The sequence below is a fragment of the Nannobrachium achirus genome (assembly GCF_963921795.1).
Source record: "Nannobrachium achirus genome assembly, chromosome: 23".
In the NCBI taxonomy this organism is placed as follows: Eukaryota; Metazoa; Chordata; class Actinopteri; order Myctophiformes; family Myctophidae; genus Nannobrachium; species Nannobrachium achirus.
Genome location: NC_137830.1, coordinates 25,557,273 through 25,583,475, shown reverse-complemented (window position 1 = coordinate 25,583,475; position 26,203 = coordinate 25,557,273). Strand labels below are relative to the sequence as shown.

Here is a 26,203-nt window from a genome sequence, read left to right as displayed (position 1 = left end):
CACCCTGTAGCAACTCTGAGGACCCCCTAGGGGTCCCGGACCCCCTGTTGAAGAAGGGCCCAAGCCTCAAGTGGGCCCTGATGCAGGCTACATAAACTGGGCAATCAGGTTTCTGCGGATGATCACTTTTTTTTAGCATGCCTGTTCCACCTGTTTTGCAACACCTGAACATTCATTCCACTGCCTTATTTCTTCTGACAGAGAAGAGAGGAGGTAAGAACACAGACAGACAGACAGACAGACAGACAGACAGACAGACAGACAGACAGACAGACAGAGAGAGAGAGGGGGAAGGAGAGAGACAGAGAGAGAGAGACAGAGAGAGTGTTCAGTAGTTGTCTGTCTTGACATTTTTGTTGCCATAACGAACTCAACTGACTCAATGCAGGAGTGGCAGTGAATGATGTTACGATCATTGCCATTTCCTTGAACTGTCGATTGTCCCTTTTTTTCTTTTTCAACTGAACTGAAGAGGAATAGGAAAGATGCAGAAAAAGCTGGTAATAATAATGATACTGTTTCAGTTGGTGATACTACTCGGGTTATGGCAGCATTCCAGACAGATCTCTGTTGTCAAGAAGATGATAGCAGATACCACTAAAGCTGAACCAGTTGAATACACACGAGAGGGTTGCCTCAACAAAACCCAGAACGCAAACACAACTGATGCACAAGAGACTCTGATATGCCCACGCTGTACTCAGTCCTCTCCTCACCTGGTGGGACCATTTCATGTGGAGTTCAATTGGGACAGGACCATGGAGTCTGTGAGGGCAGAATTTAACTCTACTCTACTAGAGGGAGGACGATACAAACCACCAGACTGTATTTCACATCATAAGGTGAGCTTATTCTGTGTCTAATTAACATAGGAATGGGTGATGTCACAGATTTCATTTGATCCGATCCAATTAAAACAAAGGCTAATTGTAGCCGATACTGGTACTTTTTTAGGTGGCATGAGAGTACTTGGCTTAGCCCGGGAGCAAACTAAGCCAGCTCATACCGGTATTATTCTAGCAGGAGCTGGATCTCTGGTTCCAGGCTGGCTCAGCACAGCAGAGAAGTAGGCGGCAGGCCAAAGTGGATCCACCAAATATCACTAGGGCGGATTCACACTGCAATCCGATTGATTAGAACTGTTTCTGAAAACAGTTACCTGGTCCCCACTGACTAGCATTCACATTGGCCAAATTTCTCCTGTGCCTGGACTCCCTGGAGTACACTTCATTCAACTGTAATGGTATTCATGTGCCTCCCGGGGGCGCTTGTTGACCATGGGGATTTGGGAGATATAAAATGTCATGTCACAGAAGAAGAGTATCTTGTCAGAATGTAGAGCGAATATAAAGTTTTACACTTGTTCCTGACGTTATCTTGAGTTGTAACAATAACAGAACAACAATACACAACCAAAGCAGTGTGTGCTGACTGTCTTTGAAACATCACAACGTAACGCCATCTGTAATCATTGCGCCACAGTAACATCACTGGCGCATCCTTGGTATCTTAATAGTGACGTCGTGGATCAATCATTGTTATTTTCATCCCAGCAGAAGCGACACCACTTCGTTGTTCATGGAATGGTAGCTTCACATTGCAGCGCACTGTTCTTGAGGACTCGAGACTACCTCCGGAGGTGGTCTCGAGGCTGCCGTTTCTGAGGACAACCGCAGGCTTCACACTGTCAAAACATCTGCCAAGCAGTCTCGAGAACGCACAGGAGACCGCAGTGTGAATCCGCCCTCAGTCACAAAAACCATCCAGAACTTTGACAACAGAGATCTTTGCTTCCCCCTCCCGCTCATCGCCATTATAACTTTAACCGTAGTAAACTGGATCTGAATTCAACTGGAATTCAAGTGGTTATCAATCGGGCTGCCTGCGTCTGAAACAGGACCGATTATCTGGCATAAATGTCTTCTAGTGTGAGGGTTCACAGATCCAATCTGAGCCCAGCCGAGTGGCTCACAGGACGATCGGGGGTAGCCCGACTCTTTGAAAAATGTTTGATATTTCTCTGTTTCTGACTCAAGAAACGGGGTCTGTTGGTGCCGACAGCCGCTGATCTGAGTCTGAGCATAGTATCTGAGCGACAGATCTCTCTCTCTTTTTCTCTCCATCTATCCCTCTCTCTCTCACACACACACACACACACACACTTTTCATACTGTCCATCCGTCCATTAGGTTGTATCATGAGTGGATGGGAATTAAAACTCAACGGGAGCGGGTTTGTTTTATATCAAGCAGAAAAAGCAGAAAGAAGTCTATCTATTGTTCTGTGCGCTACACAGTCATACGACTAATCATAAATCAGGCACAATGAGAAGGAGAGAGGGGGAAAGTCAGAGTTTAACAGATCCATGGATGGACATGAAACATGTCAAAGTGAACTCATATCATCAAAATGGGACACAAACTTTTATAAAATCAAATAAAAACTAGAAGCAGTGCTCTTCCGAGCACAGGTCTCCACCAGGCCGTGTGTCCTGGTGGTGCTACTGTATAATAGGCCAATGTAAAAAGGGTGGCATATGTTCTTCACCATAGATCTTTCATGGAAAACGGACGCTGCATGCATGATTTGAATCATTGTGTTCCGAAAATGTGTTTTGCTAAACTCTACCTGCTGGTGGCGCTATAACAGGCCAATGTGAAAAAAGGTAGCATTTGTTTCTTGACCTAGTGGGAATATGTGTGGCAAATTTCACGGTAATCGCAAGCTGCGTTGATGATTTGAAGCATTTTGTTCAAAACAATCCTGCAAACTTTGGAAGCTAATATTAGCCAATCAGGATGGAATATGAAATATCAGACCGATCGGACTTGATCACATGACTATAGAGATACTGTGTACCGATTTGCGTGATTTTTGGATAAAATCTCAAGGAGTAATATGCAAAAATGTGTTTTACATAAGTCGGCCCAAAGGTGGCGCTATAAAAGGCTGATGTGAAAAATGCAGGGCAAAGGTTTATCCTTAGCCTCTAGGGAGTGCGCTTACAAAGTTTGAAACTGATCGGTGGAGTTATAGGTAAAACCACAAATCGGCCTGTTATAGCGCCACCATGAGGCTGATTTAAAAAAAATTAAGTGGTATTTCTTCCTCGGCCTAGTGGGAACGTGTGTGCGCGATTTCATGATAATTGCACTTTGCGTTTGGGATTTGAGGCATTTTGTTCAAAACGGCTCAATACTACAAACTTTGGAAGCCAATCTTAGCCAATCAGGAAGGAATATGCAAAATCGGACAGATCTGTGTCGATCACATGACTGTCGAGATACTGCCTACCGATTTGTAGGATTTTTGGACAAAATCTGTAAGAGTAGTGCACAGAAATGTGTTTTGCGAACATCGGCCACTAGGTGGCGCTAGAAAAGGCCCATTTGAAAACTTTAGGGCAGAGGTTCTAGATTGGCATCCAGGGAATGTGTGTGCTCACTTTGCCAGCGACCGGGCCAACGGCGACTGAGATTAGCTGCACACAAACTGCGAGGACACACGCACGCACGGACGGACGGACGCACGCATGCACGCACGCACGCACGGACACACGGACGGACGGAGGGGAAAACATACTCTCCCTCAGCCTTCGGCTGGTGGAGACAATTAATATATATATAAAAAAAAGAGTGGATAACATTAATGTGTTCGTTTTTTGTGTGCCTGTGCGTGCGTGCTGCAAGGCACAGCTCCCTAACCTGCCGCTGTTCAACAATATGGGAGAGAGAGGTGAGTGCTGCCTGCTAGCCGGTCCTCCCCATTCCCCTGGTGCTGCGCTGCTCATGGTTCAAAGCAGCAGACAGGCAGGGTTAATTCACTCATGCAAAGAGTGACTTGCAAAGAACAAATGAGTGATAGAATACCAACCGCGCAAGTGTCATCATTCATTTATTCATTTCAGAATACTACACTACAAAATAACCAGTAAGACTCCCTAATCGGGAGATAAACGACCGTTGGTCGCTTATCTCCACAAATAGGCCAAAAGTTTGTTTTACCAATTATCAAGACATACGGGCAGTTGACAGTTTGCCATGGTTACTCATTGAAGTTGAATCTCCATATATGGAGATAACCTACGCATCACACTAAGTCTGACCTCACCAGCCCATATTTGGGCATGAGCAACTTATGTCTCCATATATGGAGATATGATGACATCACACAGTCCTCAGCCGATGATGTGGCGTGATGTCATACAATACACAAACGAGCCCTACAGTATAAAGGGGCAATTCTTGCCAGGAAAGAAGCATTTCTTCGACTCAGACCTTATCGCCAGGGTTGGCTTATAGCAGCTGTCGGTAGGACCATATATGGATTCTGTTAGTGTGGATCTCCTAACAGGGCATCATCTGGGATACAATCCCTTTTATGCCCATATATGGAGATCCCTAACAGAATCCCTTCCATGCCCATATATGGAGATCCCTAACAGAATCCCTTTATAGTCTGACCTCACCAGCCCATATTTGGGCATGAGCAACTTATGTCTCCATATATGGAGATATGATGACATCACACAGTCCTCAGCCGATGATGTGGCGTGATGTCATACAATACACAAACGAGCCCTACAGTATAAAGGGGCAATTCTTGCCAGGAAAGAAGCATTTCTTCGACTCAGACCTTATCGCCAGGGTTGGCTTATAGCAGCTGTCGGTAGGACCATATATGGATTCTGTTAGTGTGGATCTCCTAACAGGGCATCATCTGGGATACAATCCCTTTTATGCCCATATATGGAGATCCCTAACAGAATCCCTTTCATGCCCATATATGGAGATCCCTAACAGAATCCCTTTTATGCCCATATGGAGATCCCTAAAGGGATTCTGTTAGGGATCTCCATATATGGGCATACAAGGGATTCTGTTAGGGATCTCCATATATGGGCATACAAGGGATTCTGTTAGGGATCTCCATATATGGGCATAAAAGGGATTCTGTTAGGGATCTCCATATATGGGCATAAAAGGGATTCTGTTAGGGATCTCCATATATGGGCATAAAAGGGATTCTGTTAGGTATCTCCATATATGGGCATAAAAGGGATTCTGTTAGGGATCTCCATATATGGGCATAAAAGGGATTCTGTTAGCTGTTAGTGATCTCCATATATGGGCATAAAAGGGATGCTGTTAGGGATCTCCATATATGGGCATAAAAGGGATTCTGTTAGGGATCTCCATATATGGGCATGAAAGGGATTCTGTTAGGGATCTCCATATATGGGCATAAAAGGGATTGTATCCCAGATGATGCGTAATAATTGCGACCGTCAGGGAGCAGTTTACTATGAAAACCTCCACCGGCCGTCCGTCCGTCCGTCACACGTCACACGTCACACCTTTGCCCTGCTCATATCTCCGCATCAGTATGACATCACACCACATGTGTACACAAACCTTTGTGTACGTTGCTGTGGCAACAGTCTGTTGTTGCTGGTTTGTTAGTGTACGTTAGCAACCACCTTAGCAACCATGGTTTTACCCTAGCAACCAACTGTTTACCCTAGCAACCAACTGTTTACCATAGCAACCATGTTTTTTTACCCTAGCAACCAACTGTTTACCATAGCAACCAGATACGCAGAGCAGGGATCTCCATATATGGGCATAAACAGGTGACATCACACTGATGTCAGATACTCAGAGCAGGGATTTCTCCATAATATATGGGCATAAAAGGGATTCTGTTAGGGATCTCCATATATGGGCATAAAAGGGATTCTGTTAGGGATCTCCATATATGGGCATACAAGGGATTCTGTTAGGGATCTCCATATATGGGCATAAAAGGGATTCTGTTAGGGATCTCCATATATGGGCATAAAAGGGATTCTGTTAGGGATCTCCATATATGGGCACAAAAGGGATTCTGTTAGGGATCTCCATATATGGGCATAAAAGGGATTCTGTTAGGGATCTCCATATATGGGCATAAAAGGGATTCTGTTAGGGATCTCCATATATGGGCATAAAAGGGATTCTGTTAGCTGTTAGTGATCTCCATATATGGGCATAAAAGGGATTCTGTTAGGGATCTCCATATATGGGCATGAAAGGGATTCTGTTAGGGATCTCCATATATGGGCATAAAAGGGATGGTATCCCAGATGATGCCCTGTTAGGAGATCCACACTAACAGAATCCATATATGGTCCTACCGACAGCTGCTATAAGCCAACCCTGGCGATAAGGTCTGAGTCGAAGAAATGCTTCTTTCCTGGCAAGAATTGCCCCTTTATACTGTAGGGCTCGTTTGTGTATTGTATGACATCACGCCACATCATCGGCTGAGGACTGTGTGATGTCATCATATCTCCATATATGGAGACATAAGTTGCTCATGCCCAAATATGGGCTGGTGAGGTCAGACTTAGTGTGATGCGTAGGTTATCTCCATATATGGAGATTCAACTTCAATGAGTAACCATGGCAAACTGTCAACTGCCCGTATGTCTTGATAATTGGTAAAACAAACTTTTGGCCTATTTGTGGAGATAAGCGACCAACGGTCGCTTATCTCCCGATTAGGGAGTCTTACTGGTAATAATAATCAGGTGTCATTTAATAAAATGAAAATAAAACTAGAGAGAAAGATTGACCACTTACAGTAAGCCTGATTTAAAAAATAGCAAAGATGGCAGATCTACAAGCGCACGATGCATCGCGGTGTGATGCGTTCAAGTCACTCACTGTGGGTCAGTGTCAGTTGGCAAGTGACGGCAGGTGTAAATTTACGTTTTGACTATTTATCTGTAAATCCAGATAAAAGCAGCTGCCCCCACAGACTATTTTAAATCAAATCTAAAAGTCCCACCTCTTTTCTGTAGCTTTTTAGCCGAGTCTGAGGTTGGCCCATGGCTTTCAAGTTCACTAAATGTATTTAACTGATTTTCAATACAAAGGAGGGCAATGGTTCAAGCCACGGCCCCCCAAAATAATCATATTTGAACTGGGGACCCCCCATCCTGACAAACACTTATAGCAGATCTACAAGCTCCCAACACCTTGCGTTGCGAGGTGTTGTGAGCTTGTAGATCAGCGAATAATTTACAATTGTCCAATAATAACCAATTTAGTTTATTGATTAGGTACTTTTGATGCAGTAATGGTCTTTTTCTTTCTTTTTTTCTTGTTTTGTTTGTTTGTTTTGTTGAGGTATTAAAGTCTTAACAGTCCTTAAATTGTCACTTCACTGTCATCTGGGGACCCCCGCCCCACAAAATCATGTGGGGTCCTGAACCACAGGTTGAGAACCATGGTCCTACAGGTTGGTCAGGGTGGCTGTTCAGTGGGGGAAAAAGTACTCACATTCCTTATTTATACTAAAAATATAAATACTGCAATGTAGAAAAACCCTAACCCACCCGGCACCCACACCCCCACACAACCCACGAATTAAGCAATCCATATGGGCGTTTTAAAGTCTACTCATGTTGGGACAACTCTGACATACAGTAAGTGTATACAGTAAGTTTTTATTTGCAGTTTAGGTATGATGAGTTAACCATCTTGAAGTGATGATTATTGGTCAATTATCAATTCATAGGGTAATCATCATTTGTGCGAATACAGTAAACTTAACATGTTGATTCAGTACTCAAATCACTTAATTTCCATACACTGGACACAGTGTCTACTGTGGACTTGCCATGTGGATTTTTGCCTGTGGGGTTTCTTTTTCCTATATGTGGACTGCCATTCTATGCGGTCCTAAGATATTGCGCCTTATCCCTTATTATGCCTATGAATATTAACCTAATTTACGGGCCATTTTATATTATTTAAATTGTTATTCAATTTAGGGGATCTAACTGAACTCCTGGACAACCACCAACAAACTTGAAGGAAATGAGTGCCCATTAGCATTTGTCTAAGCTAAGGAAGTAATGTGGAGAGTTTTGAGATATTTATTTTTTTATCAAAATGTCACCTATGATTGCATGTCATAGGTGCCATTTCTTGTTTGTTTTTTTCATGCTCAAAACATTAAAACATTTTCCTTTCCTTTTAGGTGGCAATCATCATTCCGTTCCGCAATCGTCATCGACACCTGATACAGTGGCTTTACCACGTCCACCCCATGCTGCAGCGCCAACAGCTGGACTATGGAGTGTACATCATTAACCAGGATGGAGAGGGGACTTTCAACAGGGCCAAACTGATGAATGTAGGCTTTGCCGAGTCAGTGAAGGACAACTACACCTGCTTTGTTTTCACCGACGTGGATTTAATCCCAATTAACGACCGTAACATCTATGGTTGCTTCAGTAAGCCCAGACACCTGTCTGTGGCTGTTGACAAATTTAATTTCATGCTGCCCTACGCAACCATCTTTGGAGGGGTTGTGTCGTTCTCCAAAGAGCAATACTTGGCCATTAATGGCTTCCCAAATAACTTTTGGGGCTGGGGCGGCGAGGACGACGATATCTACACAAGAACTGCCACGGTATTCAGGACCGTCTCTAGGCCTGACATGCAGACCGGGCGGTTCAGAATGATAAAGCACGATGGAGACTTGCACAACGATCCGAATCCCGAAAGATTTAACCTGATCTCTAGAACCTACTACACCATGGATAAAAACGGGTTCAACTCGCTCACGTACAATGTCACTAAGGTTGAGAAGGAAGAACTCTACACGTTTATCACTGTGGACATTGGCGGTCCAACATAGGCGATAGCGTATGCATGGAGCCTACTCTATATGCCATGGACAAACTGACTGAAATGCAGAGGCATGGAGGTGATGCTTCACGTACTGTATGGAGAGTGTTTGTTTTACATCAACTGTGTCTCTGTTGGGGTCGGGCTGGTGCCAGCCATGTTTTCAGAGGTGATTTAAAGCTATACTGTGTAAGATGCTCAACTAGTGGTCAGTAGCCCTATAGCAAACCGCGGTCGCGTTCGCGTCTTTCGCCCGTTTTTCGTACCTTCACACCCCCGCGTCTGCCTCCACAACGCCGAGAGCTATCTTTAGAGGGGTCCCTAGTTCCTGTGCGTTCAGGCATTCCGGAGAAACGGACTACTTCACCCTGCCTGGTAGGCGAGATTACCTTTTGAGTAAAGAGACACACGGGCGACTACAAATATGGCGACCCCACTTCAAGATGCGCTGTGATTGGCCGGTAGTGTACCATGTGTGCATGATCGGCGATGTGATTGGGCAACGTATACACAACGTATACAGATGATGCAGATTACGTCATTTTGGCGCGAAATCCGGTCCACGGCCAGGATCATAGAAAACATATAAAGAGAAGGCTTCAGAAGCTGAAAATAACGGAGTGGGTGTTCTAAAACTTTAGCGATTTAACAGTTAGGACAATTTTAAGATTTGTTTTATAAAAAAAGTTACATGGTACAACTTTAAAGTAGGATACCTCTAAGTTTCAACTGCAAGGCTATTCTCATGCAAACCTCCTCCCCTACTACCTCTGTAAACCATGGAAAGCTAACAGACAGGTTTCTGGTCACCCTTTTTGGTTTCAGCTTAGTGCCCTCTTTGGCAGTTCAAACTCAAGAACTGTGTATCACACTACTATGGAACTACACAATCATCGTACACAGTGAAATAGCAAATAAAGTGCTACACATTATATTAAGAAGCAATAGTGGAAGATCTTACTGGATCCACATAACAAGATATAGTCTATAGTGAAAAAGAAAACAAAGTTGCAAATGATTGTCTCTTTACAGTGTCCCATTTATGAATCAAAAAAGATGCGCGCTGCCTAACAGACATTCTGCCTAACCGGTTTAGTCATTTTCAGAGACTCATGTCACCTTTATTACACAATCATAACAAAGCATGTTCCTCTTTGATTCTTTGGTGTTCATGGCAGCCGGCGTTTTTTTTTTTTTTTTTTCACTTTACTTTCACTAGTCTGTTACTCTTAATTGTGTTCTTTTGCAAGCAGTTCCACAATGAACTACTGACAGTGGTAAACTAAAATGAAGATAATTCTAGTTTGTATTTATTGTTGGGGGTTTTAGTGGGCTTTAGTTCTAGTTAACAAATGTATAATTTGTCTTTGAGTGTTAGTGTTAGTAACCATATAACCATGGTTGATGTAGATCTGCTATTTTTGGCACACATCACCTGAGCACCATCATATACATGTGGCATTAGAAACCAGATTGCATGGAGATGAAATGTCTCATACTGTATAACATTGAGCACTTATGAATTCTTTCAAGAAAGTTTAGCGTGACTTTACGTTTCAGATTTGCGTGAATTATGTTTTTTTTAAGCAATGTGTTTTGATGAGGGGCAAGCAACAGTATATTGTGAGTGTGTTTGTTCGACATGTGTGTGTGTGTGTGTGTGTGTGTGTGTGTGTGTGTGTGTGTGTGTGTGTGTGTGTGTGTGTGTGTGTGTGTGTGTGTGTGTGTCTGAACTTGAAAAACGTGACTCACTAGTCATGGATTAATGGTGCAAGCACAAGGTATGCGGGCTGTAAAATGCAGTAGTGCTGGTTCCCCATCATGTAATTGTGGGACAAAGAAAAGGCTGCCAGAAGAATTTTGGCCGTGGTGGTCAGTTGCCAACTTGCTGTGCCCTTAAGACCTGAGGCAGATTCTACAAATGTCTTCTAAAATCAGTAAAACTGTTTTCTGAAAAATGTATGTTGCTATGTCAGTGGTGCCCAAAACCTTTTCATGTCAAGGACCCCCAAAATGATATGTATTTGGCCACGGACCCCATCTCAAAATGTGTTGTTCCAGGGACCCCCAGAAGCAAAGATTTGAGTTGAAAATGTATTTAAAGCTATTTAAAGATTTGAACATATTCTCAAAAATGTTTCTAAAATAGCAGATCTACAAGCTCATAGCTCATATGAGCTTGTAGATCTGCAATTTTTGAATAGCCAATCATAAAATAAGGCTTTTTAGCTCAAATCTAAAATGAATTGTCTAGTAAAAATCAAACCTCGGTTTGAAGTGGAGCGGTGAATCTGAGCAGCTATACTGTGTGTGTGTGTGTGTGTGTGTGTGTGTGTGTGTGTGTGTGTGTGTGTGTGTGTGTGTGTGTGTGTGTGTGTGTGTGTGTGCCTGCACAACAGCGCCCCTCCTTTAACATGTGTGGCCAATCAAGGTATTGCCAGGCTACGGACATAGCCAGCCACATAGCCACATAGCCAGCCACATAGCCACATAGCCAGCCACAGACATACCTGTCTATTGGGAGCGCTTTCACTGCTCCAAAAAAATATCTAATTTCAAAGGCATGTAATGAACCGTATGGTGGTTGTTTCCACTATATTGAACAACACATTTAGATTTGAATCATTCTGGAACAGTCGAATGTATTGAAAATATGACAAACAAGATACTGTCTCAAAATGATGACTGATATTATGTGGCTTGTATCAGTGAACAGACTGCAGTATAGGACTGTGTGCAAAACTGAAATTGTAATGAGGATGAAACCTTATGACAGGTGTCTTAAGCACATGTTTTTTCAGGCCAAGGAACCCTTAGCTACATACTGTAGTGTATAAAGTTGTGTTGCAGATGGAACCTTTTCATAGATTTCACAGATAGTTTCATAGACTTTGTTTACACATGATCTTTTCTATTAATATGTTAGATTCATGTTAATGTGTATTTAAGACATTTAACCTCTGAAGAACACAATAAGTATAGTCTGCTTGTGCGGTGATGAAAATGAGAAAAACAAGGAAAAAGAGAAAACAGAGAAACAGTATTCGGACAAATAAAAGTTTGAATGAAAATCGAATGATGACATTCTTTTTTTTAATTTTTCACATAATCCTGATCAATATTGAAGAACCGTTGCTTTCTTACTTTCAACATGTGTTTTGTAGCATTGTCCAGTGGCTCACCCTGACAAGCACTTGGAATGTAGGAGTTTGAGGCATAACATTTAGTTTGACTCGGTTCCACAGATAAATAGATCTACAAGCTCGTTGCGAAGCGTTGTGAGCTTATAGATCGTGGCTGTTATCAAAATGTTTGCCTCTTTCTTATCCACAACTTTCCAACATCCAATCGTGCATTGCGCAGAATGTGCAGGCAGCACTTTTTTTTTGGTTTAAGTATGATGGTGTGATTTGCAATACAAACCCCAAAATGAATCATCCAGTTCTATATGCAACACTGAAGGGGGGGAACTTTTTTCTTATTTCCACACAACTCCTCTAAGGTATATTAATGACATAGTTCAAAGTTAAAAATGGGTGGTTCTAAGACACAAAGATCTCCACCACTACATTATACAGGACAAATAGGGACACATATTATTACTCTTGTTATTTTTAAATTAATTGCTGCTCTTATTTATTTTAGACAGTAGTTAAGGGAAAGGAGGAGGACAATCAACACAATTCTTCAGCTAGCTGGAACACATTACACTGAAATGGTCAGTGAGTTAACTCATTTGTATTTGTACTACTGTATTTGCAGTTTAGGTATGATGAGGAAACCATCAATTGAAGTGATGATTATTGGTCAATTATCAATTCATAGGGTTATCATCTTTGTGCGAATGAACCTATTATTATTATTTTTGTTAACTTAACTAAAATATAATACAGCCCCACTCACACAAAAACAAAAAGATTCAAATGCTTTTGAACTCCATGCACACTAAGCCGATGGGCTAGCTAGGGGCGACCTCTAGTGGTCATAATGCGTACTCACATGTGATGCAGGGCCAGCCCTTAGTATCTGGTCTAGACTCGGGATGCTGAAGAGAGGATGGGGCTCCTTTACTCCACAGTCCACAACAACTTCACCCACTGGTCCCCGATGTCCTCAATCCGAATGATATACTGTAAATAATGTTAAAACATGACAGTTCACCAGTGGTGGAAAAAGTACTCACATTTTGTACTTAAGTAAAATTATCAACACTGCAATGCAGAAATACTACATTTACTTGAGTAAAAGTACAAAAGTATTGGTATCAAAATGTACTTTAAGTACCAACAGTAGAAAGTAGCCCACTGATTATGCAGAATGTCCAATTTCACATGTTTTCCAATGAATACAATGATGTGTGTGATTTGTAATTATTATCTAATTCTACAAAGTAAATGTATATTAACTAAAGTTGTCATAATATTGTAGTGGAGTAAAAGTAGCTACAATATTTGCCTCTGAGATGTAGTGGAGTCGAAATAGCCTACTCAAGTAAAGTACAAATAGCCTACCTCAAAATTGTACTTAAGTAGGCTACAACAGGTGTAAATGTACTTAGTTACTTTACACCACTGCAGTTCACTGGCTGAGTGGCTGTATGTAGCACACTAATGCCAGTAGGCCTACAACAGCTGTAGAAAATGTAATGTATTAGGCCTATGTGCAACAGCTGTAGGCCTAATTGTAGTTTAAAGTTAATTACCTGTATGTCAGTGCAACAGAGCGGGTGCAACAGCTGTAGTCGATGTAGTTTAATCATTGTTTCATGTTCTAAATTTCAATGCAGAAATGCACTGATAGGACTATCAAAAAGAAAATATATAGCCTACTAGAGAATGTACAACATTTTGTCCACCGCTTGTTTGTTTGTTGGCGCAGACAGACACAGGTGCAGCTCATCATCATCATCATCATCTTAAGGGCGTGGTATTGAGCTGTCCATCATCTTCAGAGTGAACTTCGGTTGAGTTCAGCAGTGGTGGTCAGCTGTGGAAGCCGTGGCTGCAGACAGTGTTTGCATAGTTTATTTTAATCACGTTCGATTTTAGAACATAACAATGGTGAGTCACACGTTGTAAGTAACACTGTTCGCTGATCACTGCATGTAGGCCTACGTCACGTTGAGGCCTGTGGTCTGGGGATCTTATAACTTTTGATCTTGCTGTGATGCCATAGAGTAATTAATTCAGCTGCCTTCCAGTGGAAGTGAATGTTGGGGTGTCGTGTCGCTACATGCAGAACACGGCAGATCTACAAGCTGCAGTGAGCTTGTAGATCTGCTGTGTTTGTTTACCGCGAGCCACACCGCCATACAATGGACACACATACACGTGGTGGGAAATTTAGCAGTGATGTTGTTGCAACTGGCAGCATCGTTTATGTGACAACTCGATTTTCCAAGCTGGGCAGTGGGCACCTCGATGTAAATTTGGCTGTTTTGTTAAATAAATACATATTAAATGTTCTTGAGTAATAGGCCTACAATGCATTATCATGTGAGCATGCAAAGTAGGCCTACATCATTTAGGCCTATTATCAGACGATTTTGGTTCCCAGAACTCTTCTTGATGGCCTCTTATCATGTTACCACACAGATAGATAGGAGTCCTTGAATGTCTTGGTAATCGCTTGCATTTTTACATAGCTCATGAAAAACATCCCTTGGGCAAGAAATTACCCCACAATACGATGGTTTAGTGATGAGTCATCAATTTTCACAGTCTTTTGGGGTCCGTTTTTATCCCAAGGAATGTTTTTCATGCAAAACAAATGCTTGCAATGGATTCAGAATAATTAAAAAACCCTAGTTTGACCCCTCACATCCCACTTAAAGATGATTTTTTGGGAGTATTTTTTTTCCTTTATAGTGTAGTGTATAGCAAGTGAATGAGACTGAAAATTACCCTAGATGTCAAACATTTTCCCTGCCATTTAAAAAAAAAAGACACCCCGGCCAAATTTGTTTAATAACCCTCCTAGGGTCGATTCATACCGTTATAAGGAGCCTAACTAATTTCGGTTCGGCACTAGGCGAACCCAAATATGGTTCGCATCCCCCGGTTCGGGGGGCGTCAACCGACTAAATTCGGCTCCACGGTGCTGGAGAAATGTTGTGACCTCCCGACTTAATTTCGGTACTCAGCGGTGTCTTCTCATTCATTCATCCCGGCTCCAAGTTCACATGCTCGGCTGTGAAGCCAATGAAACAGCGGTCGTTTGGGAGGGAGGCACGCCGACTTCCAATGCTTGTCTGGCCGTGTATTGATCGTCGCAGAGCGGATACATTGTCAGGTTCTCGCTGGGAGGCGCGCGCGCGAGACACACACACACACACACACACACACACACACACACACACACACACACACACACTCCGCTTTGCTGCGTGTATCGCTAACGCGTCAGACAAAAGAAGTGCTTAAACACAACTTTGCTAATTGCTAGTGTTCCGTGTTGATAGGTTTTCCACGACGAGTTGTGACTGTGTGATGACATGCATGCAGCAAGGGAGGCGGCATGTGAGCTTGTAAATTAAATGTTTTTGACAGAGCTCGATCGAGCGTTTGTGAGTGTGAGTGAGAGAGAGAGAGAAGAGACCCCGCTGGTGCTGCTGCCTACTGGAGCTGCTACTCACTGGACCTCCAGTCATTCAGCGTGCAGCGCGAGGGCAAGTCAAATAAGTATCCGCCCTGCAATGCTCATTCATCGGCCACAAACGTTGTCATGCCACGGACCTCCAATATTTACAAGCGACTTCGGCACTAGCCGTTAAGAAAGTATGGATGAACTCCCCCCGAACCTAACTAATTTCGGGTCGGGGAGCCCTCCCGAACCGAAATTAGTTAGGTTCCTTATTAGAGTGTGAAACGACCCCTAGATGACAAATCCATTGAGAAACGGACCTTTGCTCTCCACGGTCACGGAACTGCCATTTTTTACCCAACTATTGGCTGTATGCTACTAATGGAATCAGAACATATTCTGCTGTCAAATATCACAAACTAGAAGAAGTGCTCTTCCGAGCACATGTCTCCACCAGGCCACGCGTCCTGGTGGTGCTATAATAGGCAAATGTAAAAAGGGTGGCATGTGTTCTTCACCAATCTTAGACCTTTCATGGCGCCACCATGAGGCTGATTTGAACATTTTGTAGTGTAATTTCTTCCTTGGCCTTTTGCGAATGTGCGTGCACAATTTCATTACAATTGCACGCTGTGTTTGATTTGAGGCATTTTGTTTGAAACGGATCAATCCTGCAAAGTTTGGAGGCCAATCTTAGCCAATCAGGATGGAATATTTAATATGGGTCAGATCCGTCTTAATCATATGACTGTAGAGATACTGTGTACTGATTTGTGTTAATTGTGGGTAAAATCTGAAGGAGTAATATCCAAAAATGTGTCTAACATAAGTCGGCCTCCTGGTGGCGCTATAAAACGCTGATGTGAAAAATGCAAGGAAATGTTTTTTTCTTGGCCTATAGGGAGTGCGCTTACAAAGTTTGAAACTGATCGGTGGAGTTATTGGTAAAACCACAAATTGGCCTGTTATAGCGCCACCATGAGGCTGATTTAAAAATGTTGAAGTGGCATTTCTTCCTCTGCCTAGTGGGAATGTGTGTGTGCGATTTCATGTTAATTGCACTCTGCGTTTGTGATTTGAGGCATTTTGTCCAAAACGGACCAATCTTACAAACTTTGAAAGCCAATCTCAGCCAATCAGGATGGAATATGGACAATCAGACAGATCCATGTCGATCACATGACTGTAGAGATACTGTCTACCGATTTGTGTGATTTTTGGACAAAATCTGAAGGAGTACTGGCCAAAAGGTAGTTTTGCACAAATTGGCCTCCTGGTGGCGCTAGAACAGGCCCATGTGAAAAATGTGGGGCAGAGGTTCTGAATTGGCATCCAGGGAGTGCGCTTACAAAGTTTGAAACTGATCGGTGGAGTTGTAGGTAAAACCACAAATCGGCCTGTTATAGCGCCACCATGAGGCTGATTTCCGATATGGCATTTCTTCCTCGTCCTAGTGGGAACGTGTGTGCGCGATTGCGTGATAATTGCGCTCTGCGTTTGTGATTTGAGGCATTTTGTCCAAAATGGACCAATCTTACAAACTTTGAAAGCCAATATCAGCCAATCAGGATGGAATATGGACAATCAGACAGATCCGTGTCGATCACATGACTGTAGAGCATACATGGGCAACTGGCGGCCCGGGGGCCACATGCGGCCCCCACCTTCACTTAATGCGGCCCGCAGGTTGATACCGGAATACTGATATATTATTGATTTCAGCTGTTACAATTCCAAACATGACCTTTAATTTCTTCAGTCTATATTAGTAGCTTAATGACTATTATAGTAGTATTAAAATCATTTTTTTATGTTCAATGTATTTGTATTCAAGTTCATAAAGTTAACATGAGAATATAATTAAATGTGTTTGAAATTAAATCAAAATGTTACATTTCAGGATTCCAATTCAAAAATAACAAAAAATTATTCAGGATTCCAATTCAAAAGAAGCAAAAAATAGCCGATCTACAAGCTCAAAACGCGTCGCAGCGCGATGCGTTTTGAGCTTGTAGATCTGCTATTTTTTGCTTCTTTTGTATGAGATACTAGAATGACAAAGTAGGACATAGCAATATGCTATGTGGCCCTCTGGAGTGAAGGTGGAAATATAGCGGCACTCGCCATCATCAAAGTTGCCCACCCCTGCTGTAGAGATACTGTCTAACGATTTGCGTGATTTTTGAATGTGGGGCAGAGGTTCTGAATTGGCATCCAGGGAGTGTGTGTGCTCATTTTGGCAGCGACCGGGCCAACGGTGCCGGAGATTAGCTGGTAACAAACTCGGAGGACGGACGGACGCACGCACGCACGGACGGACGCACGGACAGGGGCGAAAACATACTCTCCCTCAGCCTTCGGCTGGTGGAGACAATAATTTAAGTAATCTTGACATTGTTCTTATTGTTCCAGAACCACATGAAGACGTCAAAAGGCTTCAATCTGCCTAAGGGCAAGCTGGTCCCCAACACCCTCTTTGTTGGAAATATTGACAGGGAGGTGAGTTGCATCTGATGTCTGGAGGGTGTATTTACATTTGAGTCATGGACTGTTGGTTAAGCTTAAAAGCTGAACATTTGCTCTGGCAACATAACATAACAGTAGGCGTGGGTCGGGTTCAGTGTTTTGCTCAAGGGCAAAATACTGAAGGACCAACAGATTATTGATTTAATTTACTTTATTATCACAGTACAGGTAGTAGTAGTAGTACAGTCAAAGGTTATGCTAAAGGATAACACTAAAAGCCCCAGAGGGTTTGTTTCCATTGTGATCTATTGTACTCAAACACATTAAACATGTTATCTGGATGTGCTCTAAAACAGTGGTTCTCAATCTGTAATACCAAAAAAAAGTAGTGGAAAAAAGACCATTACTGCATCAAAAGTACCTGTAATCAATAAACTAGACTATAAAAACTGGTTGAACTTTGGCCAAATTGTCAAATAATATAAGAAAGAGGCAAAATATGTGAAAATAAAATATGTGAAAATAATTGCAAGGCATTGTGAGCTTGTGGGTCTGCTATTTTCACAATATGCATCTGTGTAACGGAGTCAAAATGATTGTATGCCTCCACTCCTACAATTCCAAGTGTCTTTCAGGGTTCAAATATGATTATATTGGGGGTTAAGGTTCTCACCACTGCTCTAAACCAGTTGTTCTCAGAATGGGGTCCAGGGACTCTCAGGGTTCCTTGAGGGGGATCCAAATTGACCCTTGCGGGTTTGTAACTCTGAGAGTGTACAAATGTGTGTACATTTGTACACTCTCAGAGTTACAGGGGTTCTTCAAATTAAGACACATAATAATATGGGAGCTTAAAACCCTATAAACTGAGTTGATCAGGGTCCCCCAGGGCTCCTTTTTCCATTCTCTGTAGTAAATATTTTCGCCCCTTTACAAGCTCACAGCACGTCACAAGCATGTAGATCAGCTATTTTTGCCAAATGCTGGCCCCCAGAATAGGGCTGCTAGGCTTTGTGTGGTTTAAAAAGACCAGTATAACAGTTATCTGCTTATAATGTATTTTTTATTTTGTTCTTTCATGGTTGTTATCAGGCAGAGGATTGCGAAATCCGTCGCTTATTCCAAGAGTTCGGCCTGATCAGGATGGTGAGGCTTGTCAATTACAGTGAAGGGACCTTCGCAGGGTGAGCATTACAGTTGAACACATGAAAATAAGAATGCTGACAGTTTTGTACATGCATGCTACAGAAAGAAGTATGGAGAAAGTCTTCTTAATCTACTTTTTTCTAATTACTCTTAAGCGATATGAAAGTACCCATAATTATGATAAGGCACAACCCTCGAGTTTCATATTGCGATTATACAACACATCAACTTCATTTCATTGTAATTAATATATTCGATGGTAATTTGTACTTAATCACATGAAAACTGCTAGCATAGCCGCTTACAAGGCATCGCCTACGGAAACAACAAGTGTGAGCCGGTGGCTATTTTGCGACAGCTGATTTCTTTGTTTGAGACCCGTTCCATAGTGCCCATTATCATCACGGTTGGTGGATAGCTATTTCAACCAATCAGATTGCTTCTTCGGAACTGTGTGTGTGTGTGTGTGTGTGTGTGTGTGTGTGTGTGTGTGTGTGTGTGTGTGTGTGTGTGTGTGTGTGTGTGTGTGTGTGTGTGTGTGTGTGTGTGTGTGTGTGTGTGTGTGTGTGTGTGTGTGACTATATCCTTCAGTTATTTATTTATTTATTTTGATCTTCTTTTTCAAGGTATGGTTTTGTATACTTTGCCGAAGATGTCGACATTCCAATGATTACTGAAGTAAGTATTACTTAACCCAGCAGTGGTTTTCAAACGTTTTCACATCAAGGACCCCCAATTGAATATGCATCTGGCTTCGGACCCCCATCTGAAAATATTTTGTGCCAGATGTCCCAAGCTGTAGATTTTCAAATAGCCAATGTATAAGGGTTAAACTGATTTTAATGCTGTATTAACTCATTTAGCTGGAGACCCCCTGGAATTCCCCCAAGGACCCCTGGGGGTCCCAGACCTCACTCTGAGAACCACTGACTTAGAGTGTCACTCTGGAGTTATTGTTTGGTTTGTTTATACATAATCCTACTAATAAAGGAGCAAACTCACGCTCTAACGCTCTAACGCTCACGCTCTAACGCTCTAACGCTCACGCTTATCTATGTTTATCTATTCACTCGCTTCAGCAACTGATCCCAAAGTTCACATGGTATTGGCCATTAGCATTATACCAACACTGACGGAGCCCGAATTTCATTTCTCCCAAATTAAAGCAGTTTAAATTAGCGTTTTCTTAACCACTTCTGTTGAACTCTGCTGTCTGTTGCCAGGGTTACGGTCCGTTCCTCCAGGCCATGGGATCTGTAGCCCCACACACACACACACCCCTTTCTCTCACAGTTAGGAATGTTTCTCTCTCTCTCTCTCTCTCTCTCTCTCTCACACACTTTCACCGGGTGCGTTTGACATATTTTGAAGCACATATCTTCGAACGGGTAAGGTCTATTATACATAATTGTTTGGTTTTGTTTATACATAATTATAACACCACCTCGTTACACTTTTTACTACAGCAAACGGTTCGTTTCAACGGAAAGAAACTTAGGCTGGGCCCTGCCATCACCAGAAGGAGGCCCCCTACCAATCGTATGTACACTACTACTGACTACTACTGATCAGCCAATTGTTTGTGAAGGCGCAAACAATTTGTAAGAAAGGAACATGCAAATTGGAAGAATTGAACACTTAAATTATGCTTTATGTTGAGCCATTCTATGTTTTAAATTCAGCATTAGTCACTTTATTTTATGTTGACAACAACAAAATCTGTAGATTTGAACACTGTACTGAGCATGTTATCTGTTTTCCAGTCATTTCTGTATATATTTGAGTTATTTGTCATATCTGCCCTGTGAAATCTTTATTTGCGAAGCCTAAAAGCCAAACACAAATGTATATGTTCCAATTGTCAAAGCTAATACAGTAAACACAATTAAATTCATAAATCCTAAATCATTTATGACAATTAAGCGCCATAGTAAAATGTCATTATCATGACAGCCTATAACTACAGTTATAGGTGGAAAAAGTACTCAATGTTTTACTTAATTAAAAGTGTCAATACTGCGATATAGTAATACTCTGTTAATTAAAAGTCTAGAATTCAAAATGTACTTCAGTAAAAGTATGAAAGTGTACAAAAGTACATATTTTTTTGAAAATAGCCAAGGTATAAAATAGGGCTAAAGTGGTTATGTATGTTTTATAATTTTATATCTGCAAAGTAACTAGTAACTAAAGTTGTCAAATAATTGTAGTGGGCTGAAAGTACAATATTTGCCTCTGAGATGTAGTGGAGTAAAGGTATTGGAAATTGGTAATAAAGTAAAGTACAAATACCTCAAAAGTACTTAAGTACAGTACTTAAGTAAATGTACTTAGTTACTTTACACCACTGACTGATACACTATTTGTCCTGTTTTGTCGCCACCCAGGTTTCAGGCCGCCCCGCATGATTGGCCAGGCTCCTGAGACGAGCCCAGCACAGTACCATGCTCCTGAGACGAGCTCAGCACAGTACCGGGCTCCTGAGACAAGCACAGCACAGTACCAGGCTACTGAGACGAGCCCAGCACAGTACCAGGCTACTGAGACGAGCCCAGCACAGTACCAGGCTACTGAGAGGAGCCCAGCACAGTACCGGGCTACTGAGACGAGCCTAGCACAGTACCAGGCTCCTGAGACGAGCTCAGCACAGTACCAGGCTCCTGAGATAAGCACAGCACAATACCGGGCTCCTGAGATAAGCTCAGCAAAGTACCGGGCTCCCGAGACAAGCCTAGCACAGTACCAGGCTACTGAGATAAGCTCAGCACAGTACCAGGCTACTGAGATAAGCTCAGCACAGTACCGGGCTACTGAGACGAGCCCAGCACAGTACCGGGCTCCTGAGACAAGCACAGCACAGTACCGGGCTCCTGAGACAAACCTAGCACAGTACCAGGCTTCTGAGATAAGCTCAGCAAAGTACCAGGCTACTGAGAGGAGCCCATTACAGTACCGGGCTACTGAGAGGAGCCCAGCACAGTACCAGGCTACTGAGAGGAGCCCAGCACAGTACCAGGCTACTGAGAGGAGCCCAGCACAGTACCAGGCTACTGAGACGAGCCCAGCACAGTACCGGGCTACTGAGAGGAGCCCAGCACAGTACCGGGCTCCTGAGACAAGCCCAGCACAGTACCGGGCTCCTGAGACAAGCTCAGCAAAGTACCGGGCTCCTGGGATAAGCTCAGCAAAGTACCGGGCTCCTGAGATAAGCCTAGCACAGTACCAGGCTACTGAGATAAGCTCAGCACAGTACCAGGCTACTGAGATAAGCTCAGCACAGTACCAGGCTCCTGAGATAAGCTCAGAGAAGTACCGGGCTCCTGAGATAAGCTCAGCACAGTACCGGGCTCCTGAGATAAGCTCAGCACAGTACCGGGCTCCTGAGATAAGCCCAGCACAGTACCGGGCTCCTGAGATGAGCCCAGCACAGTACAAGTCCAAGTACATATGCTGCCACTGCTCTTTTCTGGGAGGTGGCGTGGCTCCATACTCGCCTGTGGTCAGTGCTGGTAACGCCTCCAATCAGGTACCTGCCATGCACCCAGCCAGGGGGGGAAAAGTGGGACTGAGTTACTAGGGCCCAAGGTGGAGAGGCCTTCATTATTTTATACTTTAGCTATTGAAAAATAGCAGATATACAAGCTCACAGTGTGGCACCGAGTACCACGCTGCAAGCTTGTAGATCTGCTATTTTTGAAAAGTCCTGAAAATGTGTGCAAATCTTTGAATATATGTATTTTTTTTAAGCGAACATTTGTAACTCAAATATTGCTTCTGGGGGGTCCCTGGAACTAAATATTTTGAGATGGGGGTCCGTGACCAAATGCATCTCATTTTGGGGGTCCTTCACATGAAAAGGTTTGAGCACCACTGACATAGACACATTTTCAAAAAACCTTAGAAGGATTTGAAATATTCAAAGATTTGCACACATTTTCAAGATTTTTCAAAAATAGCAGATCTACAAGCTTGCAGCGCACTGTGAGCTTGTATATCTTTTCAATAGTTAAGGTACCCAGGGCCCAGAATTTGGTACGACACCCCTGCACCCAGCACACTATACAGCAGTGTTTATCAAACTTTCAAATTTCAAGGTCTCTCCTTAACTCTTGACAGTGTACAACGGGTTAATTTTGGTTCCATTTATACACTGTCAGAGTTACAGACTTGTATGGGTCAATTTAGACCCCCCCCCCCCCCCCCCCCCAAAGGAACCCACAGAGTCCCTGAAATCCACTCTGAGAACCAATGCTATACAGTAAGTCAGTGGTTCTCAAACTTTTTCATGTCATGGACCCCCAAATTGACACTTATTTGCCAGGAGAACCCCATTTGAAAATATATGCCAAGGACCCCCATAAAGCAGTTTTTTTTACGGCTCTAGGAGTGTGATTCTTAACCATTTTAATTTCAAGGACCCCCAGTTTGACATGCATTAGGCTACAGACCACCCCTGGGACCACAATTTATATTGTAAAATTAATGTTAATTTAACCCAGAGAGTGTACAAATCCAATTGTATGCTCTCTGAGTTACAGAGCCATTATGGTCCATTTGGTTATTTTCCTAACCACTGTATCTATCATTTAGCTGGGGACCCCCTGGAACTCGCACAAAGACCCCTGGGGGTCTCCGGACCCCAAGTTGAGACCCACTGCAGTAAGTAACATCTTTAATGGATAAGGTTATGAGTAATATTTGTAGAGAATAGTGGGGTGAATCTGGGCATGTCATTGTGGATGACACGCTCAAAATATCTGATTGCTACAGTAGGTAGTTGTAGAACAGCCGATGTGACTTTGGTTTGGTTACGCTACCCTGCACCAAAAAGAAAGAAAAAAACTTGGACTAACAAATGTAATTTCATTATTAAACTAAAACGTAATGCGTGATGACGCATGTCAATGCTATTTAATAATTCACAAGGTCAGAATGACTGACAGGTGCCTGTGTCAATCAACGTCATCTACTTCAACTTCCGCTACTCCCCCCGAGCCGCGGGTTCGTGTGGCTCCCCCCTTCCCCCACCTCCGCGTTCGCCCCCTTCGCACAGCCGAGCCAGTGTGCTGCGTGCTGGGACTCTGGGACTTTTTTTGCAGGTGTATCAAAAAAGCACCTCGGTTAAGGCCGCGGATGCTTGTGGCTGCGCGGACGTGCCTAAAGTCAGGCGTCTTGTTTCACTAGGAACTGCGTCACCATACGGAATTGTAGCAAGTGGAGAACATCCGTTTCAGTGCGACTTAATAATTATTTTTTATTTGGTAGTTGTAACATCTCGGAGGCACCAAACAGCTGAATTTAGTGCAGGTACCGCCTACCCAAACTTCTGACTCCTGAGAGGCGTCATAGATTGTTGTTTGGGCCAAGGAAGAACTGATGAACCTTTCACACTAATTTGACCAAAGGGGACCTAACCACAAATTACCTAGTCACAATATTGCATATCGTTGTTGTCGGGTGGAAACCTTGTATGTCCAAAACCGTTCATTTTGTATTTATCATTTTCAGGGGCATATTTATGACTTTTTTTTTCTTCTCTCTCTCTCTCTCATCCAGATGGCCCTAATACGCTGTCGTATTTTAAAAATAGTAGTGAAAACAGCCGATCTACAAGCGCACAACACCTCTCACAGTGCGAGGCGTTGTGTGCTTGTAGATCTGCTATTTTCAATAGTCTTGTGCGACAGTCTTGTATGGTGAAGCAGGGCTTTACTTGGAGATACGAAGTTTCTACCCGACATTGACGATATCATTGCTGTCGATGGAAACCTCGTATCTCCATATTTAAACATTTTAATGTTTCACCAGCCAGTGTAAAATGAGTCTGTCAGTGTGTTTTAATTAGTTTGACCTTTTAACCCCCCCTCATCCCCCCACAGGGCGCTGCACCTCTCTGGCCAGAAGAGCAGAGGACCCAGCACGTCAGTAAGGTGACTCTACAGTCTGTCTGTATTAATGTACATGTGACGAGCGATGACCCTAAGACAACATGCACATTGAATTAAGGGTCCCTGTTTTAGGGGCTGAATATTTGGTCACCATAAACTGTGTCAGCACTGTCCCTTTTATGGCCGGACTACACCAGGCCTTTCAAAGCGCCTAACGCAAGACCCGTTATACCAGCGACCAAAAGTTTTTCAGCATAAGTTATTTACCTTACATATGATAGAAGTAAGCAATTTACCCCGAGTGAGAGGACATTATGCTCTCATAATGTCCGCAGTGAGGGTGTTATCGGACGAGGCGCAGCCGAGTCCGATAACACCCGCACTCAGGACATTATGAGAGCATAATGTCCGACCCCGAGTGGTAAATAGCTTTTCTACCACTTTTTCCCGTATACATGAAAGAAAACACATAGTTGTAACTTGCAAGGATCTTAAGTTACAATCATTATTGCCTATAAAACTTCCGCGAGACAGCAGATAGTTCCACAAACAACATCTTCTACTCACCAACAGATGGCGCCAACTCCATAGTAATCCATGCGTCTAGCTTACAGCTAAGCTAACGTCAGTTAAAAGCACCGTTCCGGCCGTAAATAGAGGCTGTTCGCTTCCAGAAAGGCATAGGTTCAGAGAAAAGGGGCTTTAAAGTTGGCGGATTGCATTGGATCCAAATAAATCGGCGACGATAGTACGCACGTTAGTAAACATAGGACCGCTGCGACCTTCATTTGTTGGTTGGGGGAAAGTCCCCGGATGTACACTGAGGCGCATTGATCTCGGACACACAACTTTGCGGCAGTTGTCCTCTCATAACCTCCGGAATTTAGCCAATCAGAATCCAGTATTTGAACACGTGACTCGAAAAAGTGGTAGAATACACTTTTAACACCAAATGCTACCTCATATCCATAGTCACCTATGTATTCATACACATTTGGCATTGCTATAGTACACATGCCTGGAGGGCGCTTTTTTCTAGTCAATCTGAATTCTTACCCCTCCTCCTAAACCTTAAATGTTCTCCCTTTTGTAGGATCTCCTTCCCCGTCCCCCACGGGTCTCTGCACCTCTCTGGCTAGGAGAGCAGAGGACGCAGCACGTTAATCAGGTGACTCTTCACGTGGTGCAGATACATTTTTGGCGTACGCCGAAATTTAGGCAAGTCTCTGCACATATCATTTCAGCGTGACTTTGACGTTGGCGTAGGGTAGGATCAGATCTCACGTCAAGTTCTGAGGTGGTGTAGATCATGTTTTGTTTCTTGAGAGACATAGTAGTCTCTCAAGAACAGACTAACTGAGCTCCAGTTAAGTGAAAAGGACCTTTTCTTTGACGATTGCTGACATAGAAATATGAAATAATAAATAGGTTTTTCAAATA

At 43.0% G+C, this 26,203-nt stretch overlaps 1 protein-coding gene across 1 annotated transcript; it reads left to right on the top strand.

The window, feature by feature from the left end:
- Positions 1 to 758: 758 nt before the first annotated feature.
- Positions 759 to 8,691, top strand: LOC308308831 (beta-1,4-galactosyltransferase 1-like; the record flags this gene model as incomplete). The annotated part of the gene is made up of 2 exons (XM_080754283.1): positions 759 to 842; positions 8,029 to 8,691. The coding sequence occupies 2 exons, from the start codon at positions 759 to 761 to the stop codon at positions 8,689 to 8,691; spliced, it is 747 nt and encodes a 248-aa protein (XP_080610409.1).
- Between the last annotated feature and the right edge of the window lie 17,512 nt (positions 8,692 to 26,203).